The 21,965-nt window shown below is 41.3% G+C and overlaps 1 protein-coding gene across 2 annotated transcripts in view; it reads left to right on the top strand.

Annotated features, from left to right (window-relative positions):
• Nucleotides 1-21,965, top strand: part of GNG2 (G protein subunit gamma 2) — a 139,344-nt gene that overhangs the window by 100,674 nt on the left and 16,705 nt on the right. For both annotated transcript variants that reach the window (XM_067735875.1, XM_067735869.1), the window contains one exon: nucleotides 12,145-12,260. In XM_067735875.1, the coding sequence (XP_067591976.1) occupies nucleotides 12,174-12,260 (87 nt within the window). In that variant the 5' untranslated portion in view covers nucleotides 12,145-12,173. The remainder of the gene's footprint in view (nucleotides 1-12,144; nucleotides 12,261-21,965) is intronic.

Below are 21,965 nucleotides of genomic sequence, written 5' to 3'. Positions count from 1 at the left end.
GCAGGTTCGTAGTTCCCATTGTTTTTGGTGTCTGTCCCCAGTGGCTAAGGTTGGTTCAGTGGGTTGTGTAGGTTTCCTGGTGGAGGGGACTAGTGCTTGTGTTCTGGTGGATGAGGCTGGATCTTGTCTTTCTGGTGGGCAGGTCCACGTCTGGTGGTGTGTTGTGGAGTGTCTGTGGCCTTATTATGATTTTAGGCAGCCTCTCTGCTAATGGATGAAGCTGTGTCTCTCTTGCTAGTTGTTTGGCATAGGTTGCCCAGCACTGTAGCTTACTGGTCGTTGAGTGAAGCTGGGTGTTGTTGTTGAGATGGAGATCTCTGGGAGATTTTCGCCGTTTGATATTACGTGGAGCTGGGAGGTCTCTGGTGGACCAGTGTCCTGAAGTTGGCTCTCCAACCTCAGTGGCAAGCCCTGACGCCTGGCTGGAGCACCAAGAGACTGTCCTCCACACGGCTCAGAATAAAAGGGAGAAAAAATAGAAAGAAAGAGCATAAAATAAAATAAAGTTATTAAAATAAAAAAATAATTATTAAGAAGAAAATTTTAAAAAGTAAAAACAAACAAAAAACGGACGGACAGAATCCTAGGACAAATGGTGACAGCAAAGCTATACAGACAAAATCTCACACTGAAGCATACACATACATGCTCACAAAAAGAGGAAAAGGGGAAAAAATCATCTAACTTGCTCCCAAAGTCCACCTCAGTTTGGGATGATTCTTTGTCTATTCAGGTATTCCACAGATGCAGGGTACATCAAGTTGATTGTGGAGATTTAATCCGCTGCTCCTGAGGCTGCTGGGAGAGATTTCCCTTTCTCTGCTTTGTTCGCAGGGCTCCCGGGGTTCAACTTTGGATTTGGCCCCGCCTCTGCGTGTAGGTCGCCTGAGGGCGTCTGTTCTTTGCTCAGACAGGACAGAGTTAAAGGAACTGCTGATTCGGGGGCTCTGGCTCACTCAGGCCAGGGGGAGGGAAGGGTACGGATGAGGGGCGAGCCTGCAGCGGCAGAGGCCAGCGGGATGTTGCACCAGCCTGAGGCGCCGTGTGTTCTCACGGGGAAGTTGTCTCTGGATCACAGGACCCTGGCAGTGGTGGGCTGTGCAGGCTCCCAGGAGGGGCGGTGGGGATAGTGACCTGTGCTCGCACACATGCTTCTTGGTGGTGGCAGCAGCAGCCTTAGCATCTCATGTCTGTCTCTGGGGTCCGCGCCGATAGCTGCGGGTCGCGCCGTCTCTGGAGCTCCTTTAAGCAGCGCTCTTAATCCCCTCTCCTCGTGCACCAGGAAACAAAGAGGCAAGAAAAAATCTCTTGCCTTTTCGGCAGGTCCAGACGTTTTCCTGGACTCCCTTCCTTCTAGCCGTGGCGCACTAGCCCCCTGCAGGCTGTGTTCACGCCGCCAACCCCAGTCCTCTCCCGGCGCTCCGACCGAAGCCCGAGCCTCAGCTCCCAGCCCCCTCCTGCCCCGGCGGGTGAGCAGACAAGCCTCTTCGGCTGGTGAGTGCTGGTCGGCACCGATCCTCTGTGCGGGAATCTCTCCGCTTTGCCCTCCGCACCCAGGTGGCTGCGCTCTCCTCCGCGGTGCCGAAGCGTCCCCGCTCCGCCACCCGCAGTCTCCGCCCTCAAAGGGGCTTCCTAGTTTGTGGAAACCTTTCCTCCTTCACAGGTCCCTCGCACTGGTGCAGGGCCTGTCCCTATTCTTTTGTCTCTGTTTATTCTTTTTTCTTTTGCCCTGCCTAGGTACGTGGGGAGTTTCTTGCCTTTTGGGAGGTCTGAGGTCTTCTGTCAGCGTTCAGTAGGTGTTCTATAGGAGTTGTTCCACATGTAGATGTATTTCTGATGTATCTGTGGGGAGGAAGGTGATCTCCGCGTCCTACTCTTCTGCCATCTTCTCCTGAATCCCCCTCATACCTTTTTTAACCCTAAACACAGCCTACTTTTCTTACACAGAAATGTTTTTCTTATTATTTTTGGTAGTTCCAATTGCATTTATTAATTAGAATTTTTAATTTGTAGAAACCTTAATTTCTAGTAAAAACCAAGAAGTAAGCAGTTGTGAATTGTATATTATACCAGCATTCTTGGATTGGCAAATTTATGAATACATTTTATAATTTCTAAAAGCATATGTTTCTTTGTATTGTAACCTTTCAATGTGGTACATAATATTTCCTAATAGACCCAAATATCTTTAGTTTCTCTGTAATCAGAAACCACAAGTGGATAAATCCATGTTCAATAATTAATGTTTCTGTGTCTTATCTTATTTGGAAATTATCTAGATATTCCATAAATTTCTATCATTTAATTTAACTTAGCAAAACTCTAAGGGTATAAGTTACCAAAGGGAGTTGGGAAACTATTTAAGTATATATCATAAAACATAATTATTATTGAAAAGTTCACTTAAAAATTTTTAGCCCACTTACATTTATTTAATTCACTTGTTCCCAACAGTCATATCTAGATCACTCATGAAAATTTCCTAAGACATCAAAGTGGCCAGCCATCATTTTGAGTTATTTTTCTTGTTTACAAATTTTGCAACAGAGATAACATGAGCTTACTTGACTAGTAAACCCAGGTAGAATAAAAGTTGCATGTCTGCATTATATTTAATGCGATAACTCTGAAGACATGTCTATTTTAATGAACTTAAACTAGCATTTATTTAGCAAGGGATATCCCACATCACATGAACTTGAAAAACATTTGAGTTAGTTTCTATGTTTCTGAGTTTTAGGAATGCTTAATTCACAAGAGCTTAAGTTTAAACCAGTTAAATAGAGCTCATTTACAAAATGATTTTGGCAATACCATACAGAGGTAGAAAAATATCACAGATACATAACATAGATTTATAGACATATGTAAACACACAGACAGACACAGAGACTTTATAGCTTTTGTTCTAAAACTTTAGCCATGAATCAGGTACAATAAAATAACACTCACTAGTTTATAAATAACAGTTGAATTCAAATTATATCTCTGTAGGACAGAACAAGTTAAGCATACTCTCTTAAATGGCTAAAGCTTTTTACTAATGTTTGTGCAGGAGACTTTTAAGATTTGTGTTTGTCCTTGACAAGTAATCTTACGAATGCTGTGGACTAGATTTAGGCCAGTGAGTTTATAGTGGTTTGTATTTTTAAAAGCCTCCCCCCTCCTTTTTTTATCTTGTGTCTCAGGCAATTGTGAGCAGTGTTCTATTTACCTCTTGAGCTGTTTGCTTTATAAATACATGATAAGATTTACATCTTCAAGGGACAGGGAAAGAATGTAGGAATTTGGGAGTATATCTATTATCAGAAGTCTAAGGTAATTACTATTTAATTTTTTCCTTCTTTTTCTTAAGTCAGGACAATTGTACTTCCAATGTCTTGATTTTTTAATTATATCTGCAAATACCCGAAGGCAAATGGGAAAGGGTCTGAGTGGACTTTGAGCTGCTCTCAGAGCTATGCTTTTGTTTTTCTGAAGATTCAAGTTGCAAATCAAGTATTGTTGATTATAGTTCCTTTTTTTCTCCTGCAATCTGTCTTCAAAGAATTGGGTAGCTGCTTCCATCATAATGCTTAGAGGTTGACTAGTTCACCCAGGCACACTATTTTGAATTTGCCTTTTTAAATTTAGGAGAAAATTTCATATTAAGGAAGAAATTAAAAGATTTCTGTATTCTGGGGCTTCAGGGCTTAATGCAGTATCCCTTGAAAGCATTTTATAAAGGCCTTTGGATGTTCTCCTTTTTGTGAGTGTACAATTTAACCTTAGACCAATTCACCTTGGGCGGGAAAGCCTCTACCTTTGCATATCATATATAATATTTAATATATAATATAATGTAATATTTGCTAAACATCAGCCTCCAGCTGGTCCATTTCCTGACCATTTTATAGGAGGGCCTGGGAGAAATTCTGGTCATCTGTTTCCTCTGGGAGAAGGGCTGTAAATGGCCAATACTCTTTTAAATACATCTTTACATTTGGTAGGATCTTCTGAAAGTGGAGGTAAAGGGCTTTGTCATTTAAAAGGTCTGTTGCTTTCCAGGGGATATGAATTCTTTGTGGTGTTGGGTGGAGGGGTCCAGGATACATCTACAAAGGACGTTGTATAGAAAGACCTGAAGCTGGCAGAGCCTGATTATGGAGCCCTGGAAAGTAGGAGGAGTTGTAAGGAATAGCAAAGAAAGCCTTACTCTCCATCCTGGATACGTCTGTTAAATTTACTTCCCGGCTTTTGGCATTTGCATGAGTAACCTGTATACTTGAGGCCTAGAGATCAGAGTGCTCTCTATAAATCTTTTAGGGAATGGGAAGTTAAAACAGGCAGCTGGGTGTTTAAGGGGAAGGTGGAGGAGTTTGAGGAGCTAAGGGAATTTACTGAGGAGATGGGGCCAGATTTTTTAAAGGGGGAATTTATGTTGGATGTGGTCTTTAATTTTTTTTCTAAGTCAAATGTCTGTTCTTTCATCTTGTTAAGAGGGTCCCTAAGGCTAGACATTATATTCCTTTGTGTTCTCTTTTTTTTTTTTTTTTTTTTTGCGGTACGCGGGCTTCTCACTGTTGTAGCCTCTCCCATTGCGGAGCACAGACTCCGGACACGCAGGCTTAGCGGCTATGGCTCATGGGCCTACCCGCTCCGCGGCATGTGGGATCTTCCTGGACCGGGGCATGAACCCGTGTCCCCTGCATCGGCAGGCGGACTCTCAACCACTACGCCACCAGGGAAGCCCTTGTGTTCTCTTTTTAATTTGGTCTTTCCATAGGTACCAGTAAGACAGTCGTTTAGAATGAGAGCGCTCTTAAAAACTCTCTTTCTTTCAAATATTGCCAGTTCAAAGGATCCTTTGGCCATTGATGAGTAGGAACTTACATTAATCTCAATAGAGACTCAAACCAGTAAGTCTTTTTACAGTTTAACCATGGATGCAAGAGGCATCACAAAGGACAGTACAAAAGACATAGTCCTCAGAAGATCCAGAGACTTCATTCCATATTTAACCTAAGAAAGCAAAGTTTTCATAGGTAGTAAGAACGGTATAGTGCAAACAGTGTCTCTGGTCTCTCACAAGAGCATGAGGCCACTCTAGTCACAGACCTACTAATCTATGACACCAGGCAGGCATTAATAGAATGAGACTTTTCCAGCACTAGCAAGACAACGAAGGCTGAGATGACAAAGGCCCCTTATGACAAACTTCCCTGAAAGCTGGCACAGTTGGACAAAGAGAACATTGCTTGTGACTTCATGTCTTGGAATCCAGTCTATTCAACTGGCCACCAAGTGCAAGCTATTACTTGCATTCTCCGGCTAGCAGAAACCAGAGAATATTCTTACTGCTCATAGAGTTATACTTTCAGGACATAGAACAAGATGAAAGGAAAACTTCACCCAGTTTTTACATTAGAGGACCCAGAGCAAAGTTTGTCTAAATAGCTCCCAGTCTCTTGAGAACCGTGAACTCACCAGTGTGTGAAACCAGATCAGACAACAGGCTTCTAGAACCTATGCCTATGTTCTGCCCTATGGTTCTTCTCCTTATGAGAAATGACACAAAAGGCAGAGAAAAAGGAAAACAATGACCATCTCTGGGAGAAAAGGAATAAATAGATAATAAGAGTACTCACAACCTATCTTTACAAGTCGCCATACCCAAGGAACTAATTCATAAAAATATTTTCTCCTACTAATCTGAATTTAGAAAAAGAAAATGATTCTTACCCTTCTCACTTCTACAAGAACTTGCAGGCAGAGACCTGGGAGACTGATTTGGTACGAATTCTTTCCTTCTGCCAGCACCCACCAGAGCTCCCAGGGTCTCTCAGCTGCCGCAGCCCGAGAGTGAACTGTGTACAGGCACCAAAACTGGAGAGGAGGAAAACTTTCCCCTTCTTCCATTCTTGATTCTTTGGCTTGTCTAATAATTAAATTGACATAAGATTAACAGGAGAGGGCTTCCCTGGTGGCGCAGTGGTTGAGAGTCCGCCTGCCGATGCAGGGGACACGGGTTCGTGCCCCGGTCCGGGAAGATCCCACATGCCGCGGAGTGGCTCGACCCGTGAGCCATGGCCGCTGAGCCTGTGCGTCTGGAGCCTGTGCTCCACAACGGGAGAGACCACAACAGTGAGAGGCCCGCGTACCGCAAAAAAAAAAAAAAAAAAAAAAAAAAAAGATTAACAGGAGAAAAACAAATTTAATTTTGTACATATACATGAGTCCATAAAGAAATGAGACTCAAAGAAGTGACCAAAGCAGGCAGCTTTTATACCTTTTAGACAGGGAAACAATACGTTTGTGAAGAATCAACAAGATGAATGGACCTGGGCTTGGGATAGCAAATTACTGAAGAAGTAACAAGGTTTGTCGATACAGCCTTCTGGGCTCTGAATTTCCTGTCTCTGGCAATAAGGATGCCTTCTACCTTCCTGGTAGAGGGAGGGTGCCTTCACACAGGAGATTTATTTCCTGCTTTCAGGGGGACAAAGAGAGTGAGGATATTCTTCTTGCACTGGCTATTTTCTCAACTAACTTCAATTCAAAATAACCAGTATGCCATAGTGACATATCTTGGAGTGGCATATTCTTTTCTCCTTCAAAATAATGGAGCATAACATTCACAACTTTAGTTTTGGCAGTGATTTCCCAGCTCTAACACCGAAGGCATAGGCAACCAAAGAAAAAAATAGAAAAATTTGACTTCCTGAAAATTAAAAACTTTTATGCATCAAAGTACACTATCAACAGAGTGACAAGGCAATCCATGGAATGGGAGAAAATATTTGCAAACCATATATCTGATTAGAGATTGGTATCCAGAATATATAGAAAATTCCTAAAACTCAACAACAACAATCCTGATTTTAAAAGGCTTGAATAGACATTTCTCCAAAAAAAGATATCCAAATGGCCAATGAACACATGAAAAGTCATATCACTACTCATTTGGGAAATGCAAATTGAACTATAATGAGGTACCACCTCACACCCATTAGGATGGCTACTATTTTAAAAAAAGAAAAAAAAAGAATGTGTTCATGAGGATGAAGAGAAACTGGAACCCTTGCGCACTTTTAGTGATAATGTAAAATGGTACAGCTGCTACGGAAAACAGTATTGCTGTCCCTCAAAAAATTAAAAATAGACTTACCCTATATGATCCAACAACTCCATTTCTGGGTATATACTCAAAAGAACTGAAAGCAGAGTCTTGAAGAGATATGTGTACTCCCATATTCACAGCAACATTACTCACAGTAGCTAGAACGTGAAAGCATCCCAAGTGTCCCTCAGCAGATGAATTGATAAAATATGGTGTATACATAGAATGTAATATTATTCAGCCTTAAAAAGGAAGGAAATTCTGACACATGCTACAACATGAATGAACCTTGAGGACATTATGCTAAGTGAAACAGGACAGTCATGTAAAGACAAATACTGTATGATTCCACTTCTGTGAGGTACCTAGAGTAATCAAAATCATAGAGACGGAAAGTAGAATGGTGGTTTCCCAGGCTGTGGGAGAAAGGAATGGGTGTTACTGTTTAATGGGTACAGAGTTTCAGATTTGTAAGATGAAAAGAGGTGTGTGTGTGTGTGTGTGTGTGTGTGTGTGTGTGTGTGTGTGTGTGAGTGTGTGTGATGCATTGTCCAAATGCTTCAAGCTTAGAAGATAAGCTAACTTTTTCTTATTTACCATAGTCACTTTTTAGGAAAATACATACTTCAGTAGGGCTCCAGGACCCAATCCCAGTGTGTGGAGGAGGGCAGTTCCCTTCACACCAATAAACAATCCTCTGACACCAGTTGAGTGTCCTACAATTTAACTTAATTCTTTAATTCTGACACTGCCTACCCAGGGATAGCATCAGGTTCCACAGGTTAAGGGTTGATCTTACAAGACTGCCTTCTCCTCCCCCTACCCACCAACACAATTCAGGCCCCCCATTGCAAGCCCAGGTTGTTACCTGTACTTCTGACTGACTGGCTATAAATCAGAGATTCCCATGACCTCTTCCTTGGTTTTGATTAATTTACTATTACAGAACTCAGAGAAACATTTTACATACTAGGTTACCCGTTTATTATAAAGGAATGTAACTCAGGAACAACCCGATGGGAGAGATGCAAAGGGCAAGGTATGTAGAAAGGGTGCAGAGCTCCCATACCCTCTCTGGGTGGGCCACTCTTCCAGCATCTCCACGCGTTCACCAACCTGGAAGCTCTCCAAACCCTGTCCTTTTGGGTTTTTATGGAGCCTTCTTTACATACTCGTGATTAATTAAATCATTGGCCACTGGCAACTGATTCAACCTTCAGCCCTTTTTTCCTTTCAGGAGGTTGGGGTTGGGGGTGAGTTCTGAAAGTTTCAACCCTCTAATCACATGGTTGGTTCTCGTGGCAAACAGCTCCCCCATCCTCAGGTTGCCTAAGGGCTTTCCAAAAGTCACCTCATTAACATAACTAAAGACCTTTATTGGTCTTACCACAGGAGATTCCAAGGGTTTTAGGAGCTCTGTGCCAAGAATAGGTCAAAGACCAAATATATATTTCTTATAAATCTCAATATCACATACTTCTTTGGAACACTGGTCTAGGACTCTACAGTTCTTTCAGTTTTCAGGAGGGGGATTTCTTCATTGCTTTTACGGGAAAGCAGCCGGATGTGAAAAAGAGGAAAATGCACTAAGTGATTCTGAAAGTGGCCCTAGATTTTGTTGGGTCCTATGGTGAAAGAAAAACATACAGGATCTTCCTAAAGCTAGAAGCACAAACCAAAGTCTTTGTCTACTTTTTTTTCTTAAGTCCATGTAGGTTTTATTTATTCTTTCCCCAGCATTTCTAATCTTACGTCCTGCCCCATCCCTCTTCTTTCCCACCTCAACATCCCACCTTTCCACTTTCCTTCTCTACCTGCACAGAGGTCTCCTTCCACTGTAGGTAGAATAAAGGCCCCCAAAGATGTCCATGTCCCCAAACCTGGAACCTGCAGATTGTTATGTTACATGGCAAAGGGAATTAAGGTTGCAAATGGAATTAAGGTTGCTAATCAGCTGACCTAAAGATACAGAGATTAACCTGTATTATCAGAGTGGACCCAGTGTGGTTACAATGGTTCCTAAAAGTGGAAGAAGGAGGCAGAGGAGAGTCAGAGAGAGAGGTGACTACCGAAGAGGTTAGAGTGATGTAGAGTGAGAAGGAGTCAACTCACCTTTGTTGGTTTTGAAGATGAAGAAAAAAGCCAAGAGCCCAGGAATGCTGGCAACCTTTAGAAGCTGTGTGAGGAAAGGAGACATTTTCCTTTAGACCTCCAGAAGGAATGAAGCCCTGCCAATATCTTGACTTTAGCCCAGTGGGATCTCTTTCAGACTTCTAACCTCCAGAACTATTAAGATACATTTATATTCTTTAAGCTACTAAATTTGTAGTAAGGTGTTACAGCAGCAATAGAAAACGCATACACTTTCCATCTCAGCCTCCTCAGGACAGCTACAGCTTTTTCCAGGGAACATTAACAGGCATTAGGACATAGACTTTCCTGGATACTCAAATAAAAATAATGGGTTATTTAATCAGTTAATGGCAGACCTGTGAGCCAACAGTAGAGAAACCCTTAATAATAGTGGCGTAAACAAGATAGGTGCTTATTTCTCTTCACATAGATGGCAGCCAGTTCACAGCTGGCATGATGTCTCTACAGTATCAGTAAGGACCCAGATCCTTCCTGCTCCTCCTGGAGTGTAGCCCAGATGTTCAAGATGGAGCTCTGTGGTCAATATGACTATCTTCTAGGCCCCTTCTAGGAAGAAGGGGAGGCAAAGGGCACATCCCTTCCCTTCATGACACTTCTGCTTATGTCTCATTGGCCAAACTTAGTCATATCAGGACACCAAGCTGCAAAGGAACCTGAGAATGCATCTTTCAGCAAAATGTCCCCAACTAAAATTCAAGGTTCTTGTGGTCTCTGTTAAAAAGAAAAAAAAAATTGTTATCACTAATGAAGAAGAGGAAAAGGGGTATTGGGAGCAAGCAGTGGTCTCTGCCACAGGTTACTATGTTATCTGGTTTAGATTCAAGGGCAGAAGAATAGCTGACCAGACTCTCAGAGGTCCCTCAGGCCCAATGAGGATTTGGAAATTCTGTGATAGTCTGTATTCTAGTGTGATAAATTCTAGTTTGGAGGAAACATGAACTTTACAGAACAGTGTCCAGAGGCCTGTAGACCAGGACTCCTTCCACTTTGGATCACTGGAAGAGTTAGGCTACTCTACTGGATAAGTCAATACTCCATCTTGGCCCTGTGAAGTTTTGCAAGGCTGGTGGATGTCCATTTGATTTGGGGGCACATAATTTCCCTGTGGGGCTAAGATGATTAGGTCCCTAACCATGCTGATGAAATCGCAGTTGTTGTTAAAGCCTCCTTTTTTGTTTGTTTGTTTGTTTTTGCATGCAGGATCCCTCCCTTGATCTTCAAGTATCTGAAAGTAGAGTTCAGAGATCTTTGTGGCTTCAAAATTCTTTCAGTCTTCCTTCCCATTTTATTGTCTCCAAACCCTTTGAAAATAAATTGAGGGAACAGTTTACTATCCTCCAATTTATACTATAAATGTTGTTGGGCTGGCTTTTGCAGTATTCTTTATAAAATAACACTATCCATGAAGGGACCTCTTTGGTTACAGAGAGTTAAATGTCAAGAAATAAGAACCAAAGAAGATAATTCATAGACTTTTGCTTTTTTGGTAATTAAAATAAAAATTGTTTCTTGACTTTCATGGATATGTAAAAACCTATGTACTGAACTTGTTATGGGTTATTTTTCTTTCTGTAGGTTTTCTATGTGTCCTCTTTCCTTTTTGAGATAGTAGCCTGATCCTACTTTATCCCTAGATAAAAATATTCCCCAAAGCTAGTAGAAGTCATGGTTTTTAATATAATATCTTCAGAACAAGATATGACTGGTGGTGACTGAAGCAGTGTTTAATGTTTCTCATTTCTTGGGTCGTGCACTCTAGTTAAATTGCAGCTCTCAGACATTCCTTCACTATTGGGTGTCAGTGACCTCAAGGGGCAAATTTACATCGACGGCCCTGAAATAGTATATGGCACCTTGACATGGAGCAAGACCTGATGAGAATGTGGGGGAAATGGGCACTGAAAATAAATAGGATACTTTCTGAGATGAACAACAAGAATAAAGTGAGATGGTGGGTCAAGAAATCATTAGAAGAGAAATGAAATTGGGATAGGACTTGAAGGGATTGGGGGACAAGGATGGGAGTGGGTCTGGTAGAGCCAGAGACAAAGAAACCATCTCACCATCTACATAGGTACAGAACTCCACTCTCTAAACATTTATGTTCCATTCCATATTCATAAAAGTATTAAGTCTGTTGTACTTAATTTAGAATACCACTGGTCTACTCATCGATGCAAGTAACAATTTAGACATAGCAACGCCTACCCCTTGACATTATAGTTTGTTCCTGAAGAATTATGAGTAAAGTAATTGGTTGTGAATCAAGCCATATTTCAAATAGACTGTGCTGGATAAATAACACAAAAAAGCCACAAGTCCTGTTGCAGTGTCTCTGCAGTATAAGAGACTGAGGTGCTTACAGTTAACCAGAGAGTCAGCATTTGAGCCCATCAAGAGAACATTGTAAACATAGTGTTTTTAGTCCTTAGGGATTATATAATTTACCATTCCTGCCTCTGCTCACCTTTCATTCCTCATCCTCTGAGGGCACTTAACACAGTATCTAACAATGGCAGTACCCAATAAATAACAACCGTAATTATGCATACTGTCACCCTTACCATTTTGAACTTATTTCATCAATTGATATAAATTTAATAACTTGCTTTCTTAATGTGGCAGCATATCTTATCTGATTTGATGAACTTTCTTCTTTTTTTTTTCCCCCAAAGAAGGATGGAAGGGCAGAGGTAGGGAGTTGGAAAAACAAACCTCATCTTCTGGCCTGCCTGCCACTCAGACTCAGTGCTGGATAGGGGATGTAGATGGCTGGAGGAGCTTGGCCTGACTATAGCCATTTTGAGGGGATCCCCCAGCTATGATGAATCTGCACATTTGGCAGCTGGAGAATTCTCTGATGCATTTTTCCTCCTTGTTTTCTTTCCCAGTGTGTCTGAAAAACCCACCCAGCATTCCAATGGCCAGCAACAACACCGCCAGCATAGCTCAAGCCAGGAAACTGGTAGAACAGCTGAAGATGGAAGCCAACATCGATAGGATAAAGGTAAGGATGGCGTAACCTACACAGCCCAGCGAGCCTTGATTGTCAGGAGCGTGACTTGCAGCCATGTGTCATTTGGCTACTTTTCTATAGAGAGTGATAAAACCAGTGATGGTGGAAGAGAAACTTAATGGTTAGGCAGAAGTTCATTTTTCTAAAGTGTCTTTGCCTCTTCTGGATTTCTCAAGAATAAAATGGTAGTATAAATTAAAACTGGTTCTCTATGTGGACGTCAAAATGAAACTTAGGCTCATGGCTGAATTCTAGTCAAGGGATTTGGAAAACCCATAAAACATAGAAATCTACCAGTTCATTTCTCTGACCTTGTACAAGACCCCCTTCTCACTTGGGTTTAATTTTTTCTGTCCTTATGTCAGTTCTAATTTTTAGTGTCTATCTTCATGTCTAATCCTTCTATCCACCACTGCCTGTTATTTTTTTTCTTCTTTATACCTTACTGGAGTTTTTTTCTTCAGAACGCAAAAACCACATGTGGTCTCCCTGAGAAGTCAAACAGCATAGAGGTTTCATGGAACTTAATACTCCACTTCTTTCTTTCTCTCACTCCCCAGATCTAACCTGACAGCTTTGCCTTAAGTTGGACCTAACATATTAAGCCAGGACTTTAAACCTTTTGTTGGCAGATTTTCAATGTAAATTAACCCACACAGATAGCTACTGTAGGGTAGTAAAGTAAATTTATGTCAACTATCAAAGCTTCACTTTCCAGAAGACCTGAGCATTTTATGAAATGGAACTCAGCAACATATCTCATTTTACTAAAATTAGAACATTCTTTCAGATGCCTTTTTTAAACTGGAAGATTCGTCCATACCTGACTTAGCAATCTGAACAATCCAGCCATCCTTTGGAATGTGATTCTAAAACAAGGGTCAATAAATTATGGCTCACGAGCCAAGTCCAGCCCAGTGACTGTTTTTCTCAATAAAGCTTTATTAGAACACAACCCCACCCATTCGTTTACATACTGTCTGTGGCTACTTTCACACTACAGCAGGGTAGAGTAGTTGCAGCAGAGACCCTGTGGCCCACAAAGCCTAAAATTTTTACTCTCTGGCCTTTTAGAGAAAAACTTTGCTGACCACTGGTGTATAGCAGTGATTCTCAGCCCACCTGTATATTCATATCACCCAGGGAATTTCATAAAAGGACCAATTCTAAGACCACACCGTAGACCAATTAAATTAGAGTCTATTAGGGTATGATTCAGGCAGCAGTATTTCTTTTAATTATCAGTTAATTTCAATGTATAGTTAAGGTTGGGAACCATGGTCCTATAGGAAGGCGTTTACTCCTTACAACTCCCATCAGGTCTGGGCTAGAGCATGAAGGGAGAGCTGGTCTTCCTCCATAAGTAAACTGAGCAAATTTCCATCTGTCCTGAATCTGCTTTGTAAAATTCAAGTCCTGGTAATGGACCACAAAATGTAAACAGCTTCTTTCTTGCAATAACTTTAATTCTTTATTTATGAATATGATAAAGGGTCTTCACTATCTGTCTTGTGCTTTTTTTACCTTCCTCTTCTCCTTTTTTGCCTCTTCTTTTTTTATTTCCTTTCTTAAAAAAAGTATAATATGGCAAGTGCGCACAGTACCTGCTGAGAGAAGTGAGGTGGCCCAAAGATTGTGGCACCAAAAAGAGTCATTCGGTTCTTTGTTTGTTTTTGGTTCTGCCCATGGACCTTCTGGAAAATGCCACCTTGCCTTTTGGCGTGGCCCAACAAAGAAAAAAGTGTTTGAAAAGCACTGCTGTGTTTGGCATTTTCTGTCACTACTCAGCATCCCCAGGCCCACATCCTGAAGGAGGGTGTGATGGTGTTGGTGGTGATGAAAAGCTGACAGTGGGAAGATCAGGAAAAAACCAAACCTTTTCAGCCATAGGTCAGACCTTCATCACCTCTCACCTGAATTACTGATTGAAAGGTGCTCTTAGCTGATCTTTGCAATCCCGTCTCAACCCCATCTCCATCCCTGCCGTCGCTTACTCTCCATGTGGCCACAGACAGCTTTCTACAAGAAAACCTCATTAGGTTCCTCTCTTACTGAAGATCTTTTCATGATACCCATCACCTGGAAAATGAAATTCAAACTCGATAGCAAAGCCCCTGCCCCACTTTTCGGCTTCATCCCCTTCCTCTCACCCACATGCTATATTGAACCATTTTTAATTCCCTTGATGGCTATTTCAAATGCCTTTAACATTCACGCTCCTCCTCTCTACGTTTCTGCTTTACCAACTCCAGTGACCCCTTGAAGACTCAGTCATTATATCCTTTAAGACACTTTCCCAAACCTTCATCATTAGGTTGGATTTTTGCTATTTTTCGGTTATTCATTTATTCCTTTAACCAATAAATATTTTATTGAGAGCTTTCTAAATTGCCAGGCCTTGTCAGATCTCTATAGCTCTGTAGAGGTATAGAGCTAGATGAAAAAGAAGACATGATTCTTGCTCTCAAGGATCTCCTAGTCTGGTAAGAGGTTACCCAAAAAATGAACAGGACCTATCATTAACACAAATAAGATATCCAAAAAGCATAATCACCAAATACCATGAGAAAGAGGTCAACACCACACCCTGATTCCCTTTGAATACTGCTTCTGAAGACACCAAATAAATCACTATCTGTTCTAGAGCGACAAAACATTAGCCTGATGAGCTGAACAATGAGTGACTGCCTTCCTACATGATCGTCACTTTCATATCTCTGAATTCCTCTTGACGTCATTAGACCTGAAATTGTTGGAAATGCAGTGGCAGCCTGTATCTCAGCATTTGTTCTGCGCATCAGAGCCAGGCAGGCATGCTGTGGTGAAGTGTCAGATTATTTTTAGTTTAGCTCTTGGGTAAAACTGCGACTGTGTTGACACTGTTGACAGCTAGCTGGTTTAGGGCTTGCCGTTTGGAGTCCCTTCCAGGCTTCTGAGTGGTCAGGCTTCTCCACCTACTTTTGGTACATGATCCCGTCAGCAAGAAGGGGCTTCTCTCTGAAGATCTCAGGTTTCTGATTTTCCAATTAGAGTAGTGACCTCTTCAAGCTATAAAGGTGGCAGTGGCTTTATGTCCATCTGGCAGAGCCTAGTACAGCTGAGGCAACAAGGAACAAGGAAAAGGAGGGCCTTCCCTGGTAGTCCAGTGGGTAAGACTCTGTGCTCCCAATGCAGGGGGCCCAGGGTCTATCCCTGGTTGGGGAACTAGATCCTGCATGCATGCCGCAACTAAGAGTCCGCATGTCACAACTAAGAAGTCCGCAGCTAAAGATCCCATGTGCCACAAGTAAGACTCAGTGCAGCCAAAATAAATAAATAAATAATTTTTTTAAAAAAAGGAACAAGGAAAAGGGGACATAGCTGACACTGGAGCTGTCAAAGGTCCCTTAAGCAGGGGGTGGCCTTATCTCTCCTGTGGCCTCCAGAATAACCTGGAAAGGCCCTAACTTGAGAGGGTCTGAATAACATATTCATTTTTAAACCTTCTTGTTTCCTATCCCTTTGCATCACAGATCCTGAGAGATTTGGACTAATGAACCCATTATCTGTTCATAAGCCTCAGGCATATATAAATGACTCTCCCAGCCTCTCTGTGTTTCTTTGTTAGCATTTCATTCAAGGAGAGAAAGGAAAGAGAAACCAAAGAGAGCTGGGAAGGGCTCTGGGGAAAGGAGCAGAGAGAGATTGTGTAAACTGTGACACTCAGATGTACAAAACAACAAGATACACTGCTGTCGAACAAAGGCCAGTGAAAGAAAGCTTGTCCTGAGAGCGCAAGTTGAGAGAGCATGTGTAAAAGCAAAGGACAGTAGGACTTCAGTTAAATCTATTTATTCATCATTATGTTAGGACTCTGGGTTTCTAATAAGAGAAACCTAACCCAAGCTGACTTAAGCAGAAAGAAGGGATCGATTATAAAAGATACAGGGCGTCTCAGAATCTAAGAGCAGAAATGTAGTTGATTAAGCAGGGGGAGTGAGAGCTGGAAGGCCAGCGGGAACTGCAAGTGCTCTGTGATATGCCTCTGTTTCTCCCTGTATAGCTGCCTCTTTCTTTTCCTGAGAGGAATAGATTTCTCAGCTGCCTGTTCCATATGGCAGACACAAGGTGGCTGCCCATGGCTCTGAGGATCACATGTCATACTTTCAGCTCCATGAAGAAAGAGATAGATTCATGTCAACCCTTTTAGTCTCACTCCCATATTCCTAGAGTGGTATATTTGTTCTACCAAGGATGAGCCATGCAGCCTCAATCAACTGATGCTAGAATTGAACCACGTTGCACAAACATGGCTCCTAGGAACTAACCCACCCATATGGTTGGGGAGGGGACAGACAGTTAAGGAGGAGTGAGAATCATTGTAAGCTAGAAGAATGCCCTTTAACAGAGGGTGTTGTTGACATCATGAATAATGTAGATGTAAGTGCAAAAAAGCCAAGGCCAGGAGCCTGGGTGAAATGATTGCTTCTTATCTAGTTGGATGCTCTTTAAATCGCACATAAAAATGTCAAATTTATTTCTCATTTCTCCCAAATGGTTCCAATAGACCTTTCCAACTGGCTCTTCTCACTGTCTCAAGAATATGCTATGCAGATTCCCATCTCTCTGGTTATTCTGGATCCCTCACTGAGAACACCCTTCCTCTTATTCTTTTCCTATGTCCTATAGACCTAATGTTTGTGTCCCTCCCAAAATTCATATGTTAAAATCCTAACACCCAATGGAATAGTATTTGGAGGTGGGGCCTTTGGGAAGTGATTGGGTCATGAAGGCAGAGCCCTCCGGAATGGAATTAGTGCCCTTATAAAGACTCAGAGAACTCCCTTGCCCCGTCTACCATGTGAGGTTACAGCAAGAACACGGGCATCTATGAACCAGGAAGCAAGACCCTCAACAGACACTAAATCTGCTGGCACCTTGATCTTAGACGTTACATCCTCCAGAGCTCTGAGAAATCAATTTCTGTTGTTTACAATCCACCCATTTTTGGTATTTTATTACGGCAGCCCAGCTAGACTAGGGCATTATCCAAATCTTACTCCTCTCTTACAGGTCAGCTTAAATCCCCACTTGTTCATGAACCTCCTTTTCCATTCTGATCCTACTTACTACTCAATTTACTAAATAATTTTACCTTCATCAGATAATTTTTCAAACTAGACTACACAGTCCTCAATGTCAAAGACATTGTTGTCTACTTCTTGGTGATGAGATATGCAGGCAGTCAGAAAACATTTTTGTTAGTGGATAGCTTTAAGTTCACAGACTAAGAGTGTCATATAACAAGACATTAGGAACTATATTTTGCATGACATTTCCAATTACATTTATAGTTTGGGAAATTCCAAGCATGATGTCACGGGCCAAATAAAACTCATTGTAACAGGATAAAATTCAGCGAAATACCAACAAGAAGGGCATAATTGATCATTTTAAGACAGGTAAATTGTTTCATGTCAAATGTATGATTATAAGTAGCCAGCATTTATAGTATACCTTCTTTCGAAAACAGTTCAACATAAAAAGAACAGATCGATTTTCATAACTGACAAATATGTGTAATTATGGAACCAAATATAAACGTTTCTAATAAGTAAATCATCTTTCTGACAATTGACTCATAATACATTGGAACTGAACTTCAGGGAAAGCTGTAGTGAGAAACAAGCCAGGTAGACATCATGCTTCATTCTAGAGAGTGGACAGACATCTTAGGTTTGGGACTTTTCAAATACTTTTCCAGCATTTGAATTGAAAGTTTTAACATCTCTTCCCTAAAATGCTTGCATTCAACTTATTAGAAACAGTAAGATTCAACCTTCCTTATAGGCCAATTGAGAGTATTTTCAGGGTTAATAAAATAGGTATAGTATGTCTAGGATTTATAGAGGAAAAGGCTGTGTTCAAAGATATCCAGTCCTAATTCATTTGATTTGCTGAAAGTGGAGCAAAAAATTTAATTTGAACCCAGGCATACATTAATAATTGAGCATAAAACTTCATTTTTATGAGGGTTGATATAATTTTTAAAATTCAGTAGATATTTGTTAAGCACCAAGTATATTCTTAGCCTTGTGCATTATACCTAGGAGCTAGAGAAGCAGTACTGTTAAAGCTTGAAAATTCAAAATCCCTAGGAAATGTAGTTTTCTGAATAGCCTAGTTTTCAGGCCAGATAAAGTTCTCCCTTCTTAAAAAACATAACTATTTTGGATGATAATTTTGAATGTCTTTTCTTTATTGAGATTTATCAATTAAATATCATGTACTTTTTTGTTGTTGTTGTGGTACGCGGGCCCCCCACCGCTGTGGCCTCTCCCATTGCGGAGCACAGGCTCCGGACGCGCAGGCTCCGGACGCTCAAGCTCCGGACGCGCAGGCTCAGCAGCCATGGCCCACGGGCCCAGCTGCTCCGCGGCATGCGGGATCCTCCCGGACCGGGGCACGAACCTGTGTCCCCTGCATCGGCAGGCGGACTCCCAACCACTGCGCCACCAGGGAAGCCCATCATGTACTTTTCTTGATGCGTGTTTTGAAAATTAATTCTTCTATTTCCTTTTTTAAAAAAATCCTATTGATGTGTATCATCAGTTTAATATCTCCTTGGAGGAACAGGGAGGGCAAGATAATTTAGAATATTCACTTTATTTTATAAATTTAAAATAGTAGATATTTATCCATACAATTATACTTTCTCTATATCACAGTCAAAGTTTGATCCTGGGTGCTTTTCACAGTCATAGTGGAGAGATCCTTTAGGCTCACCTTTGGCCACCAGCAGTGATACGGGCACCTGGTGATGTAGGACATCATGGTGATATGGTGCTTTCCATTTCTGGCATGACTAATCTTGCTGACCATTCCACCTGTTGTATTTTCAGTATAATTCCAAGGCATAGCAAAGAATACGGATGTTTCTTCTTCATTTACTAAGGATCAAACTAGATGTTTTAATTTTCCCTTACTTGAATTACATATTAATGATTCAAAGAAAAATAAAGACTTTAAAGTAGCCAGCAGCTTTTGACCTGAGTAAAAAGATCTTTCTAGACAAATATCAGGTCAATCGCTCCTAGTGTGAAAATCTTATGATCTCTTCCCAGAGGTGTGGCAGTTTCTTTTGCCTTCAGCTATCTTGCCAGGCTTGTGGCAGGCAATGTTGGAAGTTCACAATAACTTCTCATGCTAAGCCTCTGTCCCAGCGTGATCTTTCAAGTCCTTTTAAGCATCAATTTAAAGTTGTCAACCCTTGATGGCTCCATTAGTGCAGGCAACTCAACTGAAGGAGTGATTGAATGACTGATACCCTTAACACACAGGCAACTTCCCACGTGCATAGGCAGTGACGACCTATCAGTGCTTGTTGGTCTGGTGGCTTGCAAGCATTTTGCAACATTAATTTTAAGATGTGTTTCAATTTCAGGGTGTAATGAAGACAGAGCTATAGACTTACTCACCAGTTAAATTCTTGGGTCTGGTTTTTATCCTTACTGGCAACTACTTCTTCTTAAAGCTGTCAGGGCATTTGCCTAGAATGGGTTCCTATTTTTTCAGAACCTAAAATCACAATCTGGTGGCTTTTATTGGGACTGTCTAGAGGCCCCCTCCCCTTACTCCCTGGTTCTCAGCCCCAGTCTAGTTTGGTGAGGTTGCTGGGTAGCTGGGTTTCAGCAGTTGTCAATCCAGGGAGATCCTTGCTCTTATCAAAAGTAAATTCCTTCACTGCACATCAGATCTCATCTCCCTCATCAGGAACGCGCTCCAGCAGTTCACTGCCCATTCTGAATCACCAGTTTGGGTTCTCTATTTCATCCTTTCCAACAACATTCAAACATAGTATTATTTCTCCATCTTAAATAAAATTTAAATTTCTTCTCTTGAACCTCCCGTTTCCTTCTCCAGCAACTGCCTCATTTGTTTGCTCTGCTTTGCAACGTAACTTCTTGAGAAAGTTGTCCATATTCACTGTTTCTAATATCTCTTTTCCCTTTCTTTAGAAAAAATATTTTTACTCCAGAAATAACCTCAAAGGTACAGAAGAGTTTCAAATACAAGGCAAAGAATTTTGTTTTTCCCTGAACCATTTGAGAAAAGTTGTTAACAGGTGCCCTATCCCTCTGGATACTTTAATATTTCCTACAAGTAAAAACATTCTTCTACATAATCATAATATAGTCATCATGCATAATTAACATTGATACATCACTACCTTCTACTCCTCAGACCCCATTTAAGTATTGCAAATCATCCTAATAATGTCCCTTTGAGCAAAAGAACCCAGTTCAGAATCATGGGTTGCATTTAGTTGTCCTGTCAGGCACAGTTCCGTAGACTTCCTTGACTCTTATGACCTTGACAGTTTTTAAGATTATAGGCCATTATTTTATAGAATGTCACTCAATTTAGGTTTGTCTGCTGTTTCTTTATGATTTAATTAAAGTAACAAAACATTAATAGCAGAGAACTGATGGGGTGTCCATCTCACTGCATTCTATCAGTGGCACATGATTTCAAATTGTCACTAGTGATATTAACCTTAAGTACTTGATTAAGGTGGTGTCTTCCAGGTTTCTCCATGTAAAGGTGTTCTTTTTTCCTTTGTAGTTAAGAACTATTTGGAATTTGAGGGAAGGATCTTGAGGCTATATAACTATCCCATTCCTCATCAAACATTCTATTTTTTTAAATTTATTATGCACTTGTGGTTTCCTCTTTTATTGAATGATTTATAATCTGATACTGTCATCATTAATTTTTTTATGTTTAAATTGGCACAGGCTAAGTCATTGGCTACTGTGTCCTTTGAAATGTCTCCCTCATTCTTTGAGTACTTCCTTAGTTTTCAACACAAAAAATTCTCTAGGGTCCTCTTGTTATTTCCCTGGCCCAGCCCTGGAATCATTCTTTTCTCCAAGAGCACTAGTTCCCTTGAGAATGGTATTTAGAAATCAAGATCTCAATGCTAAGTGTGCTCATTGCTGAAGAGTTGCTGCTCCTGGGTCCTCTCAGTGGACAGAGCTAGAGAATTCATACACACATGCACACAAGGACATGTGTGTGCACGCACACACACACACACTTTTACATCTATATTTCTTTATCTGTACATATGTGTATAGGTAACCATGAGTTCACATCGACACTACCGGGTCCTATCCTACACCACAGGGTTCATTCCAGCTTTCTACTTTCCATATTTGTAACTCCCCTCACTGTTGGTGAGAAACCTGGCTCCCCTTATCCTTATTTGATCAACTCCCATGTATGGAACCAAGCTCCCACTCCATAACCTCTCTGCCTGATGCAGATACCTTCACATCCCACTTGGGCTCCCATACGCCTCACCAGGCTGCCCCCTGCACAGATGCTCTCCTCACATTGCTCCAGCTCTGACAACCCATCACGGGCCCCTGACCTAGTGTAGAAACTATAATACCTTGCTTGGTCCTACCCTAAGCCTTTAAGATTGAATTGTTCATAAAGAAGAGGGAGGAGGAGGCCCCATTTGCTCTACACCCATTTCACTCCACCATTCCACTGAAACTTCTCTCATCAAGGTCACCAATGACTTCAAATTGCTAAATCTAGTAGTCAGTTCTCAGTTTTCATCTCACTTGACCTATTGACATGGTTGAAGATTCCTTATGCCTTGAAGCACTTTCTTCATTTGGCTCTCAGTACTCCCCACTGTCACAA

Source organism: Pseudorca crassidens, chromosome 1 (genome assembly GCF_039906515.1).
Source record: "Pseudorca crassidens isolate mPseCra1 chromosome 1, mPseCra1.hap1, whole genome shotgun sequence".
In the NCBI taxonomy this organism is placed as follows: domain Eukaryota; kingdom Metazoa; phylum Chordata; class Mammalia; order Artiodactyla; family Delphinidae; genus Pseudorca; species Pseudorca crassidens.
Note: the sequence above shows the minus strand (reverse complement) of the source record. Positions and strands in the feature narration are given on the sequence as shown.